Source organism: Rosa chinensis, chromosome 4 (assembly GCF_002994745.2).
Source record: "Rosa chinensis cultivar Old Blush chromosome 4, RchiOBHm-V2, whole genome shotgun sequence".
Classification (NCBI taxonomy): Eukaryota; Viridiplantae; Streptophyta; class Magnoliopsida; order Rosales; family Rosaceae; genus Rosa; species Rosa chinensis.
This window is the reverse complement of record NC_037091.1, coordinates 16,638,315-16,659,868: the sequence shown is the minus strand read 5'-3', so window position 1 is coordinate 16,659,868 and position 21,554 is coordinate 16,638,315. Positions and strand designations below refer to the sequence as shown.

The 21,554-nt window shown below is 36.9% G+C and overlaps 1 protein-coding gene across 2 annotated transcripts; it reads left to right on the top strand.

Moving 5' to 3' along the window:
• The first annotated feature begins 1,468 nt into the window (after positions 1–1,468).
• On the top strand, positions 1,469–2,750 carry LOC112198897 (protein fluG-like). Of its 2 annotated transcripts, XM_024339992.2 has the most exons (4): positions 1,687–1,762; positions 2,150–2,306; positions 2,401–2,496; positions 2,641–2,750. In XM_024339992.2, the coding sequence occupies exons 1-4, from the start codon at positions 1,746–1,748 to the stop codon at positions 2,728–2,730; spliced, it is 360 nt and encodes a 119-aa protein (XP_024195760.2). In that variant the 5' UTR covers positions 1,687–1,745; the 3' UTR covers positions 2,731–2,750. The 2 variants fall into 2 exon arrangements, 1 of the variants encoding a protein (XP_024195760.2); XR_005809164.1 differs by lacking the exons at positions 1,687–1,762; positions 2,641–2,750 and adding an exon at positions 1,469–1,585 and having other exon boundaries at positions 2,401–2,608.
• The last annotated feature ends 18,804 nt before the right edge of the window (positions 2,751–21,554 follow it).

Sequence of the window (21,554 nt, the reverse complement as noted above, 5' to 3'; positions counted from 1 at the left end):
CTCCTTCAGTCTCTCTCAGTCGCGACTCTCTTCTCTCCCTCCCTCCCTCCTTGTTCTTCTTCTCTATCTCTTACTTCTCAATCAGATTCAGTTTTTCGTTTTCTTTTCATTGGATTTTGATTGAGTTTCTGAGTTCTGATATGATTGATTTTCGGATATTGCTATTTCTTATTTATTGGGTTTTTGAGATCGATTGATACTTTGAATTTCAAAATTGGATTGTTGCTACTTTGAATTTTGAAATTGGATGGTTGCTGCAATTGTTCACGTTTCTAAGTCGGATATTGCTGTCCCCCCCCCCCCCCCCCCCCTTCTCCTTGTAAGTTCTTCCTCTTTAAGATTTAGTTCAGTTCTCCATTTTTTCATTGGGTTTCGATTGGGTTTATTGATATAATTGGGTGTATTGATTGGGTTTTCATAGGTACGTACCCAGTGCTAGAATCCATACAAAAGTACTAGTGGCCAAGACTTTGCAAGCTTGACAAAAGAACCTTGTAAGTAGAAATTCACTTTTTTTCGACAGATGAGGTAGTCTCTATTCTTTGTTCAACTTCGTAAAACATAGTGCCAATATGACACATTTAGTAGTTTGTTGCATTTTCAAATGAGCACCAATCCCCATGCGATTCAGAGTGTAGGTGATATGTGTGTGCACTTTTGCACGAGCTTTGGAGGATTTTGTCCCTGTGTAATCTTTCGTATTAAATGGTTTCTCTTGTGTTAATAGGATATATATATATATATATATATTATATGTATGTATATGAGCTTAATACATGAGCTATCATTTACTGGTTTGTGGTAGGATGGAGAGGCAGTGTAAAGAGGAAGAAGTCAAAACTCAATCCTCGAGAAAAGGACAAGAGGCAGAGCAATCAGTAATGAACAGGGTATGTGAATTTGACCGTCACAGACTTTAATTATCTACCCTGCTTGCCTATGCTTATAGTTGTCTTGTTTTAGGCAAGTAGTCCTCAAACAGGGGGTCAGCAATCTGGTGGAACCCTGAAATCGTTGAAGGATAAATTTAGCAAGGAGGAGAAAGAAGTCCCAGAAGCATCTGGTTTGAAGACCCTGAAATCTCGTATTATACTTCTGTTTTGTTAATTAAATATGATTTCTGTAAAATATTAACTCTTTTCAGTCCTAGTAGTTCTTTCGGAAATCTAGTTGCGAATGAGGCGTCATTTGCGCCGAGGATTGTATGGTTTGTGTTTATGAGGTGTTTATTCTGTGGAGGCTGGACTACAAGTGATACTCATTTTCGAGTTTTTGTTGTTTTGTGTTTCTTTTAGAAGTTGCCGGGTGGATCTTCTTGGACATTGGATGTGTTCACTGAAGCATTTGTTGGAAAGTTGAAGTCATATCCTTTCATTTAGCTTATGGTATATTTTTTTCTGTAACTTTTTCCTAGAATGATATAAAAATAAACTCCCCGGTTGAGTTGATTTTCTTAACACCTATGCTACATTTGCTGATAAGATTTTTGGCTTGAAAAGTATAGCTGCATATCGCAGCGGTCTGGAAATTAGTACACATGTCACTAGGAAAGATGTTGAGGAAGGTCTTTCTGAGGTCATACAGGGTGAGTACTGCATTTAGATGATGTTTTATCTTTGTTAACCGGAATGTATGCTAATTATTCTGTCTCTGCAGCTATAAAGCCTGTTCATATATCAAATAAAAGTTTTATCGACTATATTTTCACTCGTAGTTTGGAGGTTGCTCTACTTTTTGACTTGCCAATGCAGATACATACAGGGTAATGGAGAGTATTGCAATTATCAAATTGGTTTTGCATTGTTGGAATGATTACTGCTAATATAATAGAAAAATCTGGATTTTTTTTTTTTTGTTTATTTGAAGGAATACTTCTCTTGTTAGCTGATTAATTCTTTCATGTTAGAAACTTGGGTCAATTTTAGAAAAACACTAATGCTGAAATGAAATGTGAAGGAAATAGATTCACAGGCTTATCCATTTTTAGGAGTTGCAAACCAAATTTTATGATTCTAAGTACTAGTACTAATTCTACAACCTATTTTCAACTAGGATGCAAAAGTTTATAGGTGAGCTGTATGCTTCTGTGATTGTTCAAAGTTGTATGTTCTTTGGATATAATTGATTGACACTTTTGACCTGTAACTAGTTTTGGCGACAAAGATTTGGACTTGAGGTTATCCAATCCCCTTCATCTCCGGGCTGTGCTTGAGGCCAAGAGATTTTCTAAAAGCCGCATTGTTCTTTTACATGCATCCTACCCGTTTTCAAAGGAAGCATCATATCTAGCCTCTGTTTATCCCCAGGTGATATTTGCAGTTTCGTTGAATTAAAATAGTCTTTTAGGCATTGAATGTAAATTGGCAGGTCATTGAGGATGATAAGCATTTTCACATACAGGTCTACCTCGACTTTGGCTTGGCTATACCCAAGCTCAATGTCCAAGGGATGGTATCTTCACTAAAAGAACTTTTGGAGCTTGCTCCAATTAAGAAGGTAACAGTATATCTGGTTTTCAGTTGTTAGTTACTTTTCTTTCAAGAATGCATCTGGTTCTTCAATGCATATCTGAATGAAAATTTATTATACCTTACTATACTTGGTTTCTCAAGACTAAAATTTGCTCTCTCTTATTTCAAGGAAACAGTACAGAGACTTAGAGAATTAGTTCAGTTTGGGGATTTCAGCTTCTTCAAAGTTTGTGGTTACGTTTTGGTTGGACATGAATAGCTAGTACTTTGAATTGATATGTAAGAAATAGCTAGTACTTTGAATTGATATGTAATAAATACTTCATACAATTGGGTACCCTATTTGTAGTTTCGGTGTGTTTTGGCAATGTATGACAATGATGTGCCAGTAAATGACATTTGAACTAATTTGTATTTCATATTTGCCTATTTCCAGAAATTAGTTGTGCTTATTCAATTCAAACAACATATATAAGGCTATTAACTGTGGTAGTGCAATATCATCAGACAACACATAAATTTACGAACACATAATATCTATTGTATGAGGAACATTCAGACAACAGTTTTAATAAAGGAGACATTGTGTGCAATTCGTGCAATTCCTTGCAACGACATAACCAAACTATCACTGATGTCTGAGTTTTATTCAAGACAACACATGCATCCAACACATTGTTATCTTAATGGAATTTCAGACAACATTATCATCCAACAACATGTTATCTTAAATGAACTTCAGACAACAGAAACAAAAATTACGTGTTGTCTGAGGTTCATTCAAGACAACAGATGCATCCAACACACTGTTATCTTAAATGCTTTCAGACAACATTTACATCTAGCAACCTGTTATCTTAAAGACATTTCAGACAACAGAAAAAAAGTATGTGTAGTCTAAGGTTCATTTCAGACAACAACATTCACATATTGTTGTTGTTGGAGATTCATCAGACACAACACAATATTCAGGAAATAGTTGTCCTAAAGTAATTTCACTCAACACCAAAATAACAAGCTGTTGTCTAAGTCAACACACATTAGATTTTGGATAAATTCAGACAACAAATATTTACTTATATGTGTTGTGTGACTGAGAAACAGACAACTGTTATCGACAGTTGTCTAAATAAAGTCAATCAGACATCAGGCTACTAGACAACAGCAGGTTTTTTATTCAGACAACAGTCGTTCGACAGTTGTCTGATTAACTTTGTGGTATAGTGAATAAAGATGATGGTTGGTGAGCCGTGGGCTATTGGTTAGCTAGCCTAATTAACACCGTGGAGGTCATGAGTTCAAATCTCACTGACATCAAGAGTAGGGTGGGGAGTTTCATTGTCATCCAAAAAAAAATGATTAAAATTTGTTGGATCAATGACATATAAGAGGAATATGTAACTTGCATTCACTTCATTTTCATCTTTTATGATAAGAGCATATTTGTGCGATTTTAATAGCGTTAATCTCCATACTTTCTTTGTTAGTTTAGTGTATTTTCTAGTTATTTACGTTGTTTATTTGTTTTATAGGTATCTTGGAGCAAAGAAGGAGAAAAGAAGTAAAAGAGGGATTAAAAAGCAAAATCAGCAAATCTGCCTGTGCATATCAGTCAACTTCGACAGATCACTGAGACCATCTCACAATGATCCAGATGATTATATTTATATTGATGGAAAGCCTTGGATGTCTAGTTTCCAGATCTTTTTACGGCTTATCAATATCATTTTTCTAGAGAAAGTTATGGCCGATTTAGTACAAGAGGTCAGGCTGCGCGTGAATCTGAGGTTGGACGGGAATTTATGTTTCGAGGCCCAAATCACACCAAGAAGCCCGAGGACGAGTTTGTGCTTCATATTCCGACTCATGATGGACAAATGGCACGATGTGAATGGTTAGAACGAGTCATCAAGTTCAAACGCCAATAGGAAAACTCCACCTAAGCACGTGAACCCTAATTCTTTTAGGTTTTGGATTTCCTAACCTCTAAGCATATAAAAGGAGATCAATCTGCAGCAGCTCTCTCTCTCTTCTTCTTCCTCCCTTTTTCATTATTTTGTGTTTTTTTTTTTATTCCCATTATGTGTAACTAAATTTTCAGTAGTTAGGGGGCAGTTGAAACCCCTAGACATGATCCATAACATGCTTTGATATTCAATTTGTTTTCCAATTAATAAAATTGAGGTTTTGTTTACCGATTTCTCATTGATGAATTCTATGTTTGTGTGCTTTGGAGGCCTACTTAGTATGCATGCTAGGGTTCTAATACTTTGATTGTTTGATGCCTGGATCAATAGTTGGATTCCTCAAATTGTCTAGAGAAGTAATTGGTAGTTTTCACTAGCAAGTAAACAAAACCCTAGGTTTAGCAAGGCTCTAAGTTATTTGCGATGCCTAGTGATTGCTCAAACTATTTTCAAACTTAATGATCTCTGCATGTTTAATCTAATAAGCATACCTTTAGGTTGCATTGCTTGGGAATAGTCTAGGTGTAGAGCACTTCCTGCCTAGCGTACAAAGTAAGAAAGAGTAATAGGTTGTGTTCAAGCGTACCGAGCCAATATGAGTGTCTTCAACTAAGTCAATTGGAAGTAAATTGGACAAAGTGTGTTGTGTGTGATTGTTGGAGGTGGATACTTCCTTCCTAGCTAGTTTCATCATCTTGATATCAACCAATCTCAAATCTGTTCCAGTTTCGTTTTTCTTTCTGTTCTCTGTTTTGACGTATTTTATTCTCATAGTAAACGAACTCTAAAAATTTCCAAATTTTGTGTGCTGGACGCTTTGTGTGTCTATTACATCTCTGTAAATTTTCATATTTTTCTGGGTTGTTTTGGTTAGGTTTTTAGTTTGTTTTTCGACTTCTGTTCAGTAGGAACTGCAGTCGCGTTTTGTGACTTTTGTTGAAGCATTTAGTTTAACTTAATCCTCTGCGGGAGACCCTTATTTCCCTATATTACAATTGACATATTTGCAGGAGAATAAGGAAAATCAATAGCTTATAAATTTAGCTATCATTTTACCTAGTTTTTTTCTCTACAACTGCTTCTCAATTCGAAGCAAGGTTAGTAAACACACTCTTAGAGCAACTCCAACAATAATACTAGGTAAATCATTTGTTTAGATACCAAATGCATTTCACTTTATGTGGCAGCTGATGTGACACAACAACGATTTAATTATATTCTGCGATAGGTTGAGTTTTTTATTACATCAGCTGCCACATAAGGTGAGATACTGGTACCCAAAAAGGTGGTTGGCATAGAATTATTTTTTTCTCTAGAATAAGGCTAGTTACCACCTGCATCCCACCTTTTACGGTAGTTAATGTGGCACCACCACATCATTTAATCAAACTAGCTACTTGAGATTTGTGTTGTACGTATTAGCCACCTGATAAGGTGGGTTGAATGTGGCACCCAAAAAGATGGTTCACCTAACATTACTCTTTTCTCTATGGTTAAGATTCAGTAATCAATAAATTTTTGAAAATTTCTTTATATATCGATGAACAAAAGTAGTTTAATATTAGAGTAACACTTGTACTATTGATGGCATCAAAATTATTTTTACAGTTGGGTATAATATATTAATTGGCTGACCAACTAGAAGAAAACTATACTATTAGATTTCTTTTTTAGTCAGAACTGAACATTTTACTACTAGAGGTTAACCCTCATAAGAAATATACAACGGATATAAATATGGTAGATGACCATTCTGGTTCATCTACACATGAAGTTCAGGAATCATAATTGCATTCCTACAAACTATACTCTTAGATTAAACTTAAAAAAGATGCCCCTCTGTTTCAAATATTAGGCTATGACCCTCAAATTTAGTAGTATAGTTAAGCTTTGATTGTTTTATGGGCATGAATTCCAAAATAACTCAAATAAGAATGGTTTGGCCTTAATAAGTTGACCGAGATCGGTGCAATCACTGATGACAAAGATCCATTCGACGACAGGCATGGAATCGGAGGTGAAGTAAAACTAGCTTTCCCACTGGCCTTGTTGCACACAGAACGAAGTGGCAATCCGGATGCGGAGGTTATGTTGACATGATCCATCAAGATATCGGTACAACCCAAGTCGGAGCAATCCAGTGTGATTGCTTGCTCACTTGCTGAAGTTCCGGTAATGCCACTGAATGTTACATTGCTAACTTTCACTGCTCCCGTCTGTTCATAACAAAAGAAAAAAAAAAAAACATGAGATGATCTGCAACTCAATCATTACTTGTGATGGTTTGTGATAGTTTACCATCAAAATGAAAGCTAGGATGACTTATAGATACTAAAACCCTCTTTCATACAAAATGTTTCCTTATATGAGTTCTTGCTTTATGCAGTGAACATGCATATATCTAATACATGCATGTACCCCGTATAACATGTACGTTTCCAATTGGGATCTTCTAGTTTTAGTTTTTCAATCAGATATTCAGATCATTCCACTAGCGTTCTTTAGTGGTAAATGACCAATTAAGGAATGTATTGTTCTGCTACTTTAAGAAACTACACAAATTCCTTGCTTCATTTTTATTTTAGACGAACGGTAACTATATATGATCAGATTGAAAAAAAAATATCTTACTTACAATGGAAAAAGAGGAGAATTTTACCATTTGATCATATCAACAATTATATAAAATTATATATTTTTAAAATTAATTATTTACATTATTTAATTCCAATTTAATCAAGCATTTCTCTATATGAAACTTTTACCTTAGCTGGGCAATTATGTCCGCCATTGCAGTAGTGTTGGTCAATTATAATAGGATTTTGTGACTGTTCAAGGATCATTTGTCTGAAGAAAATCGCCCGAGCATATCCAGATCCACCCTTTAAGTAAAACAATGAAGAAATATTCAGAAAGAAACATATAGAATATGTCTACGAGATTTGTAATTAAGAATTTGATAGAATTACGTACCATCCATGTTTTGATTCTTGCACAGTTTGTAGATTTGTTGCAGATACAATTCTGAAAGTGTACTTGTTCGACATTATCTGTAGTAGCTGGATCTTGCCCTAAACTACCCACACTAGAGAAAACACACAGGGTTAAAATCAGAAACATGTAATAAATAATTCTCATTGTTTTTCAAGGGACATTACATTTAGGATTAGGTTAGGTCAAGAGGTTCGATTCTTTCCAATATAACCAACAAAAGAGGCTGGAGTTTTAGCTACCTGAAGCCATGACCTGGTCCGCATGTTACATGAGTTATGTTTACAAAAGAGGAGCCTCCCTTAATTGCAATGCAATCATCACCTGTAGTAATTAATTGAAATAACAAAATAATAATCTAAGTTGAGCTAGCTTATTAATTCAATAAAGAGGAGAATCAGAGTAACTTCAACTTGAATTACCAGTTCCGATGAAAGAGTCTTGTATGGTCACTTGGCTTGATAAAGAGATGTCAATGCCATCAGTATTCGGGCTTTTTTCCGGTGCACTCAAGTGAATGTTTGAGATACGTACACCATTGCTGCTATGTATAAATATATGGGCTCTCGGACTATCACGGGAAGTAAATCCAAATAATTGAAGTTGGTCGCATTTGTGGAAGTTTAAAGCCTGCAAGAAAGAAACATATTATTACAATAATTCTTAACAACTCCAAAACTAAGTTCACAATAATTTATGAAGAAAAAATATTACCGTAGGTGGTTTGCAAGTCATGTCAGTGTCCTGATATAAACAAATAAACCAAACATTCAATCATTTTTGTTTTCAACAGAAATAACAGCAAAATGGTGAATGCATATCATGCAATTGCAGATAGAATCTATACAGTTTTATCAGACAGTGGTACCATTATGGGCATATATTGTTTTATAATATGGCACATCAATTTGTTAATTTAGCTCTAAGATTTAATTTTTATGGATTGGGTTTCTACTAGGAAATTATAGACTTATTACATTTATGGATTGGGTTTCTTGTTTCCACCAAATTGGACCATTGCCATTTATAAGTCCTTCCCCCTTGATGACGAGGCCCTTCACGTTTAGAAAGCATAGCCAACATTGTCCGATTTTGCACGCGTCTGCCCATTCGCTAAGAGTGGATGGACCGACAATATTCCCATCAATCTGATACAAGGGATCATAAAAAATTATTCATGCAATTTAATTTTGAGAATAAATAATTACTTGAATAAAGATCCATGATGAGCACATCGTTGTTATCAAGTGACCAATAATTTTGTGGTCACTCACATTTGGATTTGATTTTAAGCGTTGAGATTAAAATATTTAAAATTTATTCTTTAAATGCCAATCATGATATTAAATCTAAGGATGGGTCATTGGTGACCGTGTGAACATTATTACAACAAAGATACCAATCACACACTTTAATTACCTGAATTCCAACGTTATTGGATTTGCATGGACCTACAAGTTGAAGAGGTTTGACTACAAAGGTCTTCCCTGCGGGGATGTTTAGGGTTTGGCCAGTCTCGCAAAGTGTCTTCCATGCATTTAAGAAAGCCTGTATATAAATTAGAAATGCAATTAGCATAAATATCATGTGTTCACGAGTTGTACAAAAGGTAATGAAAATGTTACTCACTTAAAACACAAGTCGTAATGTGTCAATCGATAATTATACGTAATGTGTCAATCGTTAATTATACTAATATATGTAATATGTGACTCTAAATTAATGTGTTTCATTGCAAAAAAAAACAAAAAAAACAAAGAACAAAACAAAAACAACATAATAACATGTAGGATGAGTTTAATGAAAGCATAGTTAGTTACTTCAGTATCATCTGCTATGCCATCACCAGAGGCACCAAAATCAAGTACGTTAAGAGTACGATTTTGGCCATAACATAGCCCATTGCCAAATCTAGGTGAAGCAACAATCCATGAAATCAACACAGAGGTAAGTAGCGAAAGTAGACCCTGTAAAAAAGAAAAATTAAGGGAAAATGTTATTAATATACTTGGACTAGTTTAGAAAGAAGGTAAAAGAAATAGTCCTTGCTATTGCTAATAATATACCATTGTAAATGTTCTCCAAAGGATCAGGTTTACTAGACAATAATACAATAGACACTTAGTTCCTCGTAGCCTTCTGATAATCTCACTCGAGTTGGCAATGCATGTATACAATCAACTTTGCTGGGATTAACAACGAATGACATGCAACTAAATATCTAAAAAGTATAATTCTATGTAAACGTGATACGTTATGTTTAAATCACCCTACAATAAAATTGATCGTACTTTGAGGGTTCGGTGTTTCAAAATAGATGAGTTGAAAATGTTAAATAGTCGTTCATTTAAACTAATATTGTTGAATAGAGTTGGCATGTTTGTTAATAGCATACATTCTAGAATCTGGTTGTAACTTTCACAAACGAAGAAACATTTGTTTTGTTTGTTTTTGAAAGAATTATAGAATTATAAAAAAAAAGTTTGTTACCTTGAAAAGTAGGAAATTCTCTTGTTTTGTTTTGTTTGTTTTTACATAGCATTCAAGCCAAAGTAAACTATGCATTTACGTTACAATGGAGAGGATTAAAATTCTAAAATTTCTTGGACATAAATTTTTTTTCGTTCCAACAATTGTCAAGTGGCTCTCTATCATTTAATTTTCTAAAAGACACTACACATATTGAGGAATTTTAGTTACCCACTCTCTGGAATTTAATTCCTTATACTGTTGTTTGACCGAATGAAATTCATATATTCTCCGACTACACCGAGTCATTGAAAAAAAAATTACTTATATTAGAGCTTAGACTCCCAAAAGAGCAGACTGCTATGCATTTTCAACCTACAGGGAGAAAATCCTTACTAAATAAAATCATTTCAGACTTGATAGCATATTTATTCAATAAGTGTGAAAAAAAGAAAAACAAAAAAATACACAACTAATTCACCAATACATGAGGTCACAGTGGACTGTAGTCAACTCACCAATGCATCGAGACAACACAAGAAATCAAAGGAGGCTTGCCATATTGACATAAAAGAGGAACAATTTTGCATGCTTGTGCAAAAGAAAAAATGTTAATTAACTAAAATAGTCCAAAAGAACAAAGAAGGAAAGAAACCGAGGTAAGAGCCCAGACTCTATGGTCGAGATCGTCGAAGCCCCTACCTACCCTATCTTTGCCCTTGCCTTAGCTCGGGCAAGAAAGTAAGGAAAATTAAGCTCGGTCCGAGAACCCATTCCAGACCACCCCCAATTCTTATACTTCTAGATCTCCACCACCACCAATGTCACGCCCCTGATTTTTAACACAAATAAAAATGGATATATAATCTCATAATTATACATGCGCGATCGTTCAGTCATCAATATAAAATACCTGGAAACTTTTTCCCTTTAACTACACACATATTGATGCCCTGAACCTACTATGTCAATATTGACCCACACCACAGAGTCATATATTACATAAGCTTAAGAATTAAATTGTCAACAACAAGATAAAACGTAAATGCTCCTCAGAGCTTACTACAACGGAAGTCCAAAATAACGGTAAAGTCACAAGATTGGCTTCCTACCGTTTCGCTGCAAGTATGCAACCCCAACTTCAGCCACGATTTTCCTGACCTGCAGATTAACCCCTACACCGTTTGAATGGTGCACCGGGTTGCCACACAACAAATAACCCGGTAAGATTTTGCAAGCCCGTATGAGTAACTCAAAACAGTTAACACAACTCACACCAGAAATAAGGAAAACAACTCACGCTTTGATTTCCTGTCAAATCGAAATAAAGGAAAACAACATACACCTTGGTTCCTTTTAAACGAAACATAGAAAACAACTCACTGCTTGGTTTCTATCAATCGTACCAAAATCGTACCATAGAAATCACACTTGAATTTTATAAATATAACATAGAAAGCAACTCACTCCTTGATTTCTATCAATATAACATAGAAAGCAACTCACTCCTTGATTTCTATCAATTGTACCAAAATCGTACCATAGAAAACAACTCACAATTGAATTCTATCAAATCGTTAATAAGGAAAACAACTTGCACCTTGTCCCCTTAAAAACCCGTAATGTCATGAGTTATCAATAACCAGTTCCCGTTATCCCATGAATTACCTATATGGCAGACAGACTAGAGCTCTAACTAAAACGTAACCACTCGTCCGGCCAAAGACGTGATTACCTGATATTCTGTCCAAGGTCAAAGACCTTCGTTCCTCGAACTTTTCAGTCCCTTGGAATAAAGCATTTAAGGAGTCGCATTGGACCCAAAATGTTACACGAATCTCAACACTTTTCAAAACAATCGAAATCAATCATTTCCACAATCATTGTTTTCCGAAAAGCCATAACACAAAACAATAAAGAGCATCAATTCATGCATATTGTTTTCATAAATCCACAAACCACCAAAACATATATATTTCACATAAATATATATATGTAGTCATCCGCTCAGGAATGCCTACTAATACCAACTATAGTTTGCAGTTACTAAATAACTCTCAAAACAATATGGTAAGCCCGTTCGTGAATGAACTTCGTGAGATTACTCACCTCGAACTCCCGCTGCGTCTTCAATAAAGCACAAAGCAGCCAATCCACGAAATAACCGTCCAAATACTTCGTCAAGTACCTAATCACATACAGTTCCAACTTAGTAACGATTCACATTTGATCTAAGTTCGAAACCTCTGTTTTGAACTAAAATCCCCAAGGTGGCGCCAATCGAGGCAAAACCACGTCCGAGACCTCCCAAAGCCTCTCGAATACGTCGACGATCGATGTGAGCAACCCACAAGTCGATCGGACGTTCGAATCCTCACGGATCGAATAAATCGATCGATATGAAACTGCAAAAATCATAACAATTCCATACGAACTCCAAAATTTGCATATTATATATCGAAACGCTCGTATCAACGAGTAGAACATATATAACACCAAAAACAGTTCCCTAAATGGCCGGAAAGCCACCAGATCTCCGCCACAGGCGGTGGCGCACCTCCACCGGCCAAAACTCAATATTTCCCAAAACTCCCAACATCAAAAAGCTTCATCTAAGCATGCTTGTGAATTCTCATAACTAGCTCGAAGTCAGAAAACAAGCATAAAGGATCGAAAACTACCTCACAAGCTTTGGATTTTTGCTCAAACTGAGTTAAACCGATTTCCACGTAAATTGATCCAAAAGAACACCATAGGTCGACTCAGAAGACCCCCACGAAGCCAAGGAAGGAAACTTGAAGCCGTACGGTCGCCGGAGCTACGTTTTCCGGTCGGGTCCGAAAATACCACCTTGCTCCGCCTTTCTGCACCGCACACGGTGGATATCGTCGCTAGAGAACACCACAGGGACGACCGGACGGAGGAGGCGAACCAGCTGATCAAGTTTCACGACAAGAGACCGCCGCAGTTAGCTAGAAAAGCCGGGTCAGGTCGCTGGGTTCGGGTCGGGTCAGATGGAAAACTCAGACACTGAAGGTATCGACCGAGAGAGAAAAGAGGGAGAAAAAAAAGGATTCCGGAAATGGAAACTTGAAATTATGAAAGAAATTCTGATTTTTCTCTATTTATACTAAAATGGAAACTTCTTCCAATGGCCATAACTTTCTCATACGAACTCCAATTCCCGCATTCCACATGTCCACGAACTCGTATCGACGCTCTCTACAACTTTCGTGTAGGAAGTTTTCCAAGAATCCCGACGTATAAAAAGTCAAACTTCACACGACCCCCTAAACTGTGAAATTCGAATAATTACACGTACGAAAACCATTCCACTTCACATACAACCTACGAATAAAGCACAAAAACAATTATTCGTACAACTGATCCATTATTAATTACCAAAATTACATAACAGAAATCCAGGTCATCACAACCAAGCTAGAGCCTAAAGCTCTGGCGGAAATTCTTGTATGAAATATACAACATGAAACCCTAATGACCAATTAAGGAATATGTTGTTTTATGCCACTATAAGAAAATACACATATTAATCCTTGCTTTGGTTTTTTTTTTTTTTTTTTTTTTTTATAGATGAAAACGAATTATTATTTGTTTGATGAAAAAAATTAGTTACAATTGAAAAAAAGAAGAAGATCTATGCATAATAGAAGAAAAAAATTGAACAAAATGCACGATCATAGTAGTGTTGGTGAATCATAATAGATTTTTTTTTGAAAGAAATGTGGATTTCATTAATGCATGCCAAGATGACCATTACATATCTTTCTGCTGCATTCGACTATATAGATTAAAAAGTTGTAGTAAGAGAACTATTGTGACACATAAAAACAAACCACCTATAATTTTGTGACTGTTTAATGGTCATTTATTTGAAGAAAATGGCCCCAGCACATACAGATTCTCCCTTTAAGAAAACAAATGAAAAAAATATTAAAGATTGAGATTTAAATGAATTTTAAATATTTTAATCTTAAACCTAGTGTTTTGGTGAACACTAGTCTAAACTAACGGGTCATGATCACGCGATCACCAGGCTATTGAGAATTTTGTAATTATTTACTCTTAAATCCTGGATTGAACCACTGTAAGTGGTCTAGTGGTTGAGAATTTCATGATTTAGTTATTTACCCACATTCGACTCAAGAAGTTGTCAAAGTAGCTAGGCCATTGTGCTGCAATGCACAGTTGTAGCATTTTACATGCGTCAATGGATTAGTCCTTGAGTCTAGAAATCTATCGGAATACTGTGACACTGTTAATTTTTTTTTAATAACTATTTTTATCTGACGGCTCGAAATTAAATCACAATTTTAAACGACCTGTCGTCCAAATACAAGTCGGTGTTATTGCCAGTTCCACTTCTGATTTTCGAGCTTCGTTCTCAATTTATGGTAGGAAAACTAGTTGGATTTGTTCCGGCGAAGCAAGAAGCACGCTTTGGATTTTTGATTTTGAGAAGAAAATGGCGGACAGAGACAACCGCGAGTGGGATTTCTATCTGAGAACCTTATCAAACAGCGCCAGAGACTCCAATGCCGCCAACAATCCCGCTTCTGATCCCACTCTTTTCCAATCCATGAGTCCTCTTTCATCACTCTCTCTCTCTCTGCATTTCTCGGTAATGAGCTCAGTCAGATAATTCCACACATCATTTAATTTCTAGGAATTATCTGATTCATCCACACATCATTAGCCAATCAGATAATTCCACGTCATCCTTCATGTGTCATCCAACCAATGGGAAGCCTCCAAAATGCAAAAATATATATGATTATTTTATGATTTATCTCCTCAATTTCAGCCAAGAATGAAATGTGGACTTCAAAGAATGTATCTGGACCTGTTTTCAACCTTTCTGCATGTTGTAATCCTTTGAAATTCTCCTTCATTATCTGTAGAAGTCTCCCTTTGGCCACAATCATGTCTACATGCATTTAGGATTTAATTGAGATGTCATTATCCAGATATATACTTGAAATTCGGCCAAAATCAGTCTATCTCTAATACGGACTCCAAATTTGATTTTTAACCATGTTTTCTTGTCAAAAATAACTCCCAATCCATATCGCCTTTGTAGAGGACATTTTGAGCTTGTTCTTGGGCTCTCCTAGTCCACCCAGGTATCTTATTGTCATCATCAGGACTCCTAGTCCAACGTGGACTCTTCACATGAAATGTTCTTGAACCTTCCGAAATCTTCTTTTGCTTTCCTAGTTCAACTAGGACTCCTTGTGTCATTAGGATTCTTTTTCCTGGCAGGAGTAGGTTTCCTAGTCCAACTAGGACTCTGCATTTTTCTTCATTTCTCCGAACATGTTTCCTAGTTGACCCAGGATTCCTACTTTGATTGGGTTTCCTAGTCTGACCAGGATTTCCTAGCTGGACTAGGAAAGCTTCATTTCAGCTTATTTTGCAGCCCTCGTGCCTTGCCTATGTCATTCTCAACGTTCCCTTACTTGTCATTTGCCTTTAAGCTCATTTCTTCTCCATTTGCTCTTTGGTACCTAAAAATAGAAACTTTATTAAAATTGATTTATTTAAGGAAATAACAAAGTAAAATATGAGGAAATAACTATTAAAACATCGCATCAAAATGCTCCTATCAAAATTCAGTCACCGGCTACCCGAATCCGGCCACCAGTCGTTGGACTCTGGGCACCGGCCGGAGGTTGCAGGAGACTTTTATTACCCCCAATAAATTTTTATTGGGGGCAATAAAGTTTATTGGGGGGCAATAAAATGTTTATTGGATATTATTGGGGGGTAATAGAAAGATTATTTTAGGGGGTGGGGGGGCAATAAAACAGAAGGTTGGACTCCGGTCACCATTTCAGAGGTTGCGGGAAGTTTGCAAAGTGGTCATCAGAGACTTTTATTACCCCCAAATAAAATTTTATTGGGGGGCAATAAAAATTTTATAAGGTATCATTGGGGGGCAATAAAACTTAACGCCAGACTCAGGTCACCGATTGCCGAATTCCAGCTGTCGATGATCGGATTCTCGTGGCTGGTCACCGGATTTAGGTGACCGGTGATTGGAGTCCCACGGCCGGCGACCGGAGTCCCGCGAAGTCTCTCTCTCTAATTAACAAAGAGAGCGAGGGAAAAATTGTCCCAAAAATAATATATAAAAAATTTAATTTGGTATTAGAGCAAAAATATGTAATTTGTTGGGCAAGTGGGCAATCTTGTAAGATGTTTGGGTAAATGGGGTTAGTGTGGCTCAAATTTGGGTAAATAGACATTTTCCCTTGAAATATAAACAACACAGACGTCAAAACCCTTGTTGATGCCAATTTCGGCATCAATGAGTCAACGGAAGTTCCGTTGAAATCCAAGTATAAAGTGGTGGGGTTGTTTTCTTCAAGTGGGCCTATCTTTTCCTTCAATTAGTTTGACTACGTGAGTAGCCTTGGTCGTCCACTTGTGACTGAAGGTATGCTCTGGTGGTCCTGTGCCTAGTCTTGGTCGTCCACCTCTTGTAACCAAACTACTGAAGTAAGACCTCGATGGTCCTCTTCCTTTGACCTCCTTGAGTAAGATTGGAAACTTGGCCTTGGACACCGCTCTTTTCTTCTTGAGTGAGGCAGGAAGGCCTTTATCATTCCTTCTTTAGAATAGATAGAAGTAAGATCGTTTGTTGTCTACTCCCTTCTAGGATGAAACTGATAAACTCGCCTTGGGCTTCCTCCACTTGACGTTGGGTGTCCAGCTCCCTTGTTGGGTGAAACTGATAGCCTCTCCTCGGGCTTCCTTCACCTGATGTTGGGCCTCCATGCTCCTTGGTTGGGTGAAACTGGTAGCCACGCCTCGGGCTTCCTTCACCTGATGTTTGGCCTCCATGCTCCTTGGTTGGGTGAAACTGGTAGCCTCGCCTCGGGCTTCCTTCACCTGGTGTTGGGCCTCCATTCTCCTTTATTGGTGAAACTGATAGTCTAGCTCGGGCTTATATCGTCTTCTTCATGACGTTGGGCATCCACCATTTGAAGTTGGAGGAGGTTCATCATAACAACTCTCTCGTTGGGTGAAGCTGATAGTTTGGTCTCGGGCTCCTTTCACCTTACGTCACGGGATTCCTCCAATTGACATTGGGCATCCAATCTGTGACTTGGGTGTCCAATCTGTGACTTGGGTGTCCAATCTGGGACTTGGGCGTATATCAACCTCCTCTTAAGCATCCACTTTGGCTTGGGCGTACAATATCCTCTACCTAATGTTGGGCATCCACTGCCTCGAGTTGGCAGACCTCTATAGAAAGGACCTGCAAATGTGAAGAGATGGAAGGTTATCGGAGGACCAGCCTAAGGCCGGCTAAACACACTCCGATGCCTAAGTTAGATAAGTGTGTTTGAACATTTATGGAGATTGGAGAGGAAAGAATATTGCTTAAGCATTTTGACATAAGAATGAAGTTGACATGTCAATAGAGAAAGAGAGAAGCTGTAACGTCTCGTACCTCAATTTACCAGTTTACTAGTCATTTGGACAGTAAACAACAATTACTTTCACTTTTTACTTTGTTTCGATACTTTTAGTGGCCCTAAAAGTTGACTTTTTGTTCGGGTCAAAATTTGAGAAAATGTTCTTCATGAAAGTTGTAGAGAACGTTAAACCGAGCGCGTGCATATGTAATTCTAAGTTGTTTTAAGTAATGATGCATGCATTTATTTTCTTGAATTAATGCTTTATTTAATTAACATATTACTTTCCGAGCATATGAATTGATTTCGGAATTTGATTTCGATTTATCTCGTGGATTTGCTTTCAATAATGATTTTCATGAAGTATTTATGATTTTTACCGGTTGTGAATTTCGGATATTAATTTGTTATGCTCGGATTCGAATTTATAATTGACGTTGATTTTCGACGAATTATTTCCGAGGTAATTTTCCGGAATTAAGTATATTTCTAATTGGCGATTTAAGTTCCTGGAAGATTCTCGAGATGAGTTTCGATGGAGTTGGATTTTCTAAATTATTTATTGACTTTCGGTTTTGGCATCGGGAATGCCTAATTAAAGATTTTGGATTTGGTTGGTTTCTTGGAGATTTTGAGAGATTTTTGGAAATAGGATTTGCTTATACTAATTTCTGGTTTCCTTTACGGATTTGAGAATATTTTGGGCGTGTGGGATACGTCGTCGATTTATTTCTATTTCTCACTTATTTATTTTGAGATTGAGAGTAATTTTGGCGTGCGGGGTCACGTCGTTGAATACATGGTTTCTATCTCGTGAGAAATGTGGGGAAGCTACATGGATTTACTGGTTTTCGATGATTTTTCCTCACCATACGCGGGTCATGTGATTAGGTCTCCTCCTCACCGACTTTGTGTTGGTGAGTGGCAGTTGAGGTAGCTTATTCTCCTCCTCACTTACTTTGTGTTGGTGAGTGGCAGTAGAGGTGACGTATTCTCCTCCTCACGTGGGTGGCAGTCAAGGTAATGTTCTCCTCCTCACACAATCTATGTGTGAGTGGAAGTCGAGGTTATTAGTTCTCCTCCTCGCACAATCTATGTGTGAGTGGCAGTCGAGGGTAGGTAGAGCCTGGGAGGCTCCATTACCCGTATGGTGATATTTTTTTCCCCATATCCTATCATTACTTGACTAGCGGGGCCTAGTCTGATTTCCGTTTAACCAGCGGGGCTGGTCTTATTCTGTTGAGTATCGGAGTTTCCATCCTTCCTTTCAGTTGTTTGGGACTAGCGGGGCTAGTCGGTTTTCTTGAGCGGAACTCCTTTTGTTTCGTTTTCTAAATCAGTGCATGCATCGGGAGATTTTTTTTAATAAATTAAATGTGGGAAAGTATAAAATCTCTTTTGTTTAAAATTGCTTATTTTTGTCCACTCACACTAACGTGTTTTCAATACTTTCCCCTGGGCCCTTTGGTTTCAAATGCCCAGTTTGCAGGCGAATTAGTGAGGTCGGGCGTACACGGAGTTGAGGCATAGTCAACAGCATGGTTCCGCGTTTGCCTTTGAGTTAGGTTGTCCTTATTTACCTTTCTATTAGAATTGCTCTGATTACCTATGGGATTTATGTTTTTCAAGTTGAGGTTTATGTTTTGTGAATTGGAGATTGATGTTGAGTTGGGGAGCAGGGTGGCTCCAAAAGCATAAGGATGATTTGATTTAGAAGTGTAAATGCTTTCTACAGGTTTTGGGTAGCCCATTTTAGGGGAAGTTTCGCCAAATTTTTGGTAGAATTTCTTCTAAGGTAGGCCCCGCAGGGCCACTTCGGATTTCAGGGTGAAATCCGGGGCGGGTCCTGTGGTAGGAGCATTTTAATGCGACATTTTAACTGTTATTTCCCTATATTTTCTGCATTATTTCCTTAATAAAACTCTGTTTAGGAAAGTTTCCATTCTTCGAATGGGAAAGTTCCTAATTGTAGAAAGTTTCCGTTTTGTAGTTTCTATTTTTCATTTTTAGAAAGTTTCCATTTTAGTTTAAGAAAGTTTCCATTTCTTATTTTAGAAAGCTTCTATTTTCAGGTTTTTGGAATAAATAAGCAGAATTGAGTTCATAAATGGAACGAGAAGTTTCATGAAGATGACATGGCAAGGAGAGAATCAAGGAAGAGTTTTATTAAAAAAAGGAAAATATATTTTCCTTGGGGATTAAATTTGCCGTGTAATACTTAAGGAAAAACAAGGTGACAACGTGGGAATTGAAGATGATTGATTGAGGATTTGAAGGAGAGATTTTCTTGGGAGACTTTTATGGAAAGAAATATTGTTGGAGGAATAATTTGGTGTGATTGCCAACGTGAAAATCAGAAATAATCAAGGAGATGACGCCAAGAGAGATTCAAGGGAGATATTTATGGAAGGAAAATATGTGTGCACCAAGGAAAAGCTAAAAAGGCGTCTAGATTCATCCCTAAATTCCCTAAAGGAATGTTGGCCGAAATTCATGAAGAAAATCAGAATAATTTCAAGGAAATTCGGCAATTAAATATTAGGGAGGTATTTTAGAGAATTATGATTGGTTGGAACACATCACAAGGCTTACTTGGCATTCTATGATTGGTTGGACCACATCACAAGCTTACTTGGCGAATTATCATTGGTTGAAGCTCTGTGGAAAATTCTGATTGCTTTGTGAACCCTAGCCATGCTCCTATATAAAACTCCCCCTTTCTCAACGTCAAGGGTTCCTCTCCCCCATACAATTTACACTTTAGAAAAAAATCAGAAAATCTTCTTAGCATAGCTGTGAGTTTCTCCATCCTCTAGTCATCTCCATGAGTTCAAGCAAGGCCAAGGGAGAAGAAGCATAGCCGTGATCATCCATCATCCATCTCCAACCTTGAAGCTTGCTTTCGAGATTCAAGAGACCACAACATCAATCAATCGTTCATCACCATCTCCATCTCACGGTGTAATCCGATTCTCCTTTGTAACCTTTGCTTTGAATTTTGTTGGTTATGAACTAGTTGACATATGTGTTTGAACAAATATTAATTTCTGGAATTTTTATGATTAATTGAGAATTTTCAGATTCATATTATTGTGATTCGAGAGTTGCTTATGTGGGTTTGTTTAATTAAATTTGCGTTATAGATAACTTTTGTATTTTAATCTTATGTGGTTGCAAACACTTAGGGTTTCGATATAATTGGTGCTAGGTTTAAGAACATGAAATCGACTTTTCGTTTTGTGTAAACTTGAATCAAAGTAGTAAAGGTTTTGTACAAAGATCGAATTTAATTAACGAGGATTGCAATTAGGTGGACTTTTCCATACTAAGTTGTACACTTGAGTTGATAGCCTTTCTCTATGTGTAATGCGTTAAACATGACATGATTGACTAGCTTTCTAGGGTTTGATTGCATGTTTGATAGGATTAATCTAGGTGCTTTCGCTTAGGTTAATTAGCATTGAAAAGTAAAAAATGGGAATTGTTTGCTTTCGAACGTTTCACATGATCGACTCCTTTCTCATGACTTAGATGAACAATATTAGGGTTTGAGTCAATTTTAATCATATGTTTCGATTTTGATCTTTGTTCTCTCATTCCATTCGTATTTTTATGTTTTTGCATTTTAATTGTTTTGTTAACTTAGTTTTATTTTCGAAAAAACCAAAAACAAAATCCCCCCTTTTCGTGTACAATGTTTATAGTTGTGAATATCTTTGTGAATATTATACTTAGTTTTAATTTTAATTGTTTAATTTTTTGACAATGACAGGTGTACCCTCAATCCCCGGAATAGAACGATCCCTATTTATTACGTACTACTAATGACATTTCAGGGTTAAATTATGCGCTTGCTCAAAGCGGATCATCCTGTCAGAAGCGACTATGCATTTTGACATAGCTTTGGGAGAGTGTTGAAGTCCCCTCTTTCTGCTTGTAAAAGATTGGTATTTATAGGAGAAGAGTGGTTGAGGTGGAAAGGAAAGGCATGGGCTCAATCCCATAAAATCGGGGTGTCAGTACTCTATGCTTGCTGATCTTTTGGTATACAACAGTGGTCCTCCACAATTAAATTTGCAGCCTTTTTTAAAGGGTTACGTGTGCAAAAGAAATTTGCACCCTATTCTCACCCATTAAAACTATGCAATATTTTCTTTACAGTGAAGATGATGGTTGGTGAGCCGTGGGCTATTGGTTAGCAAGCCTAATTA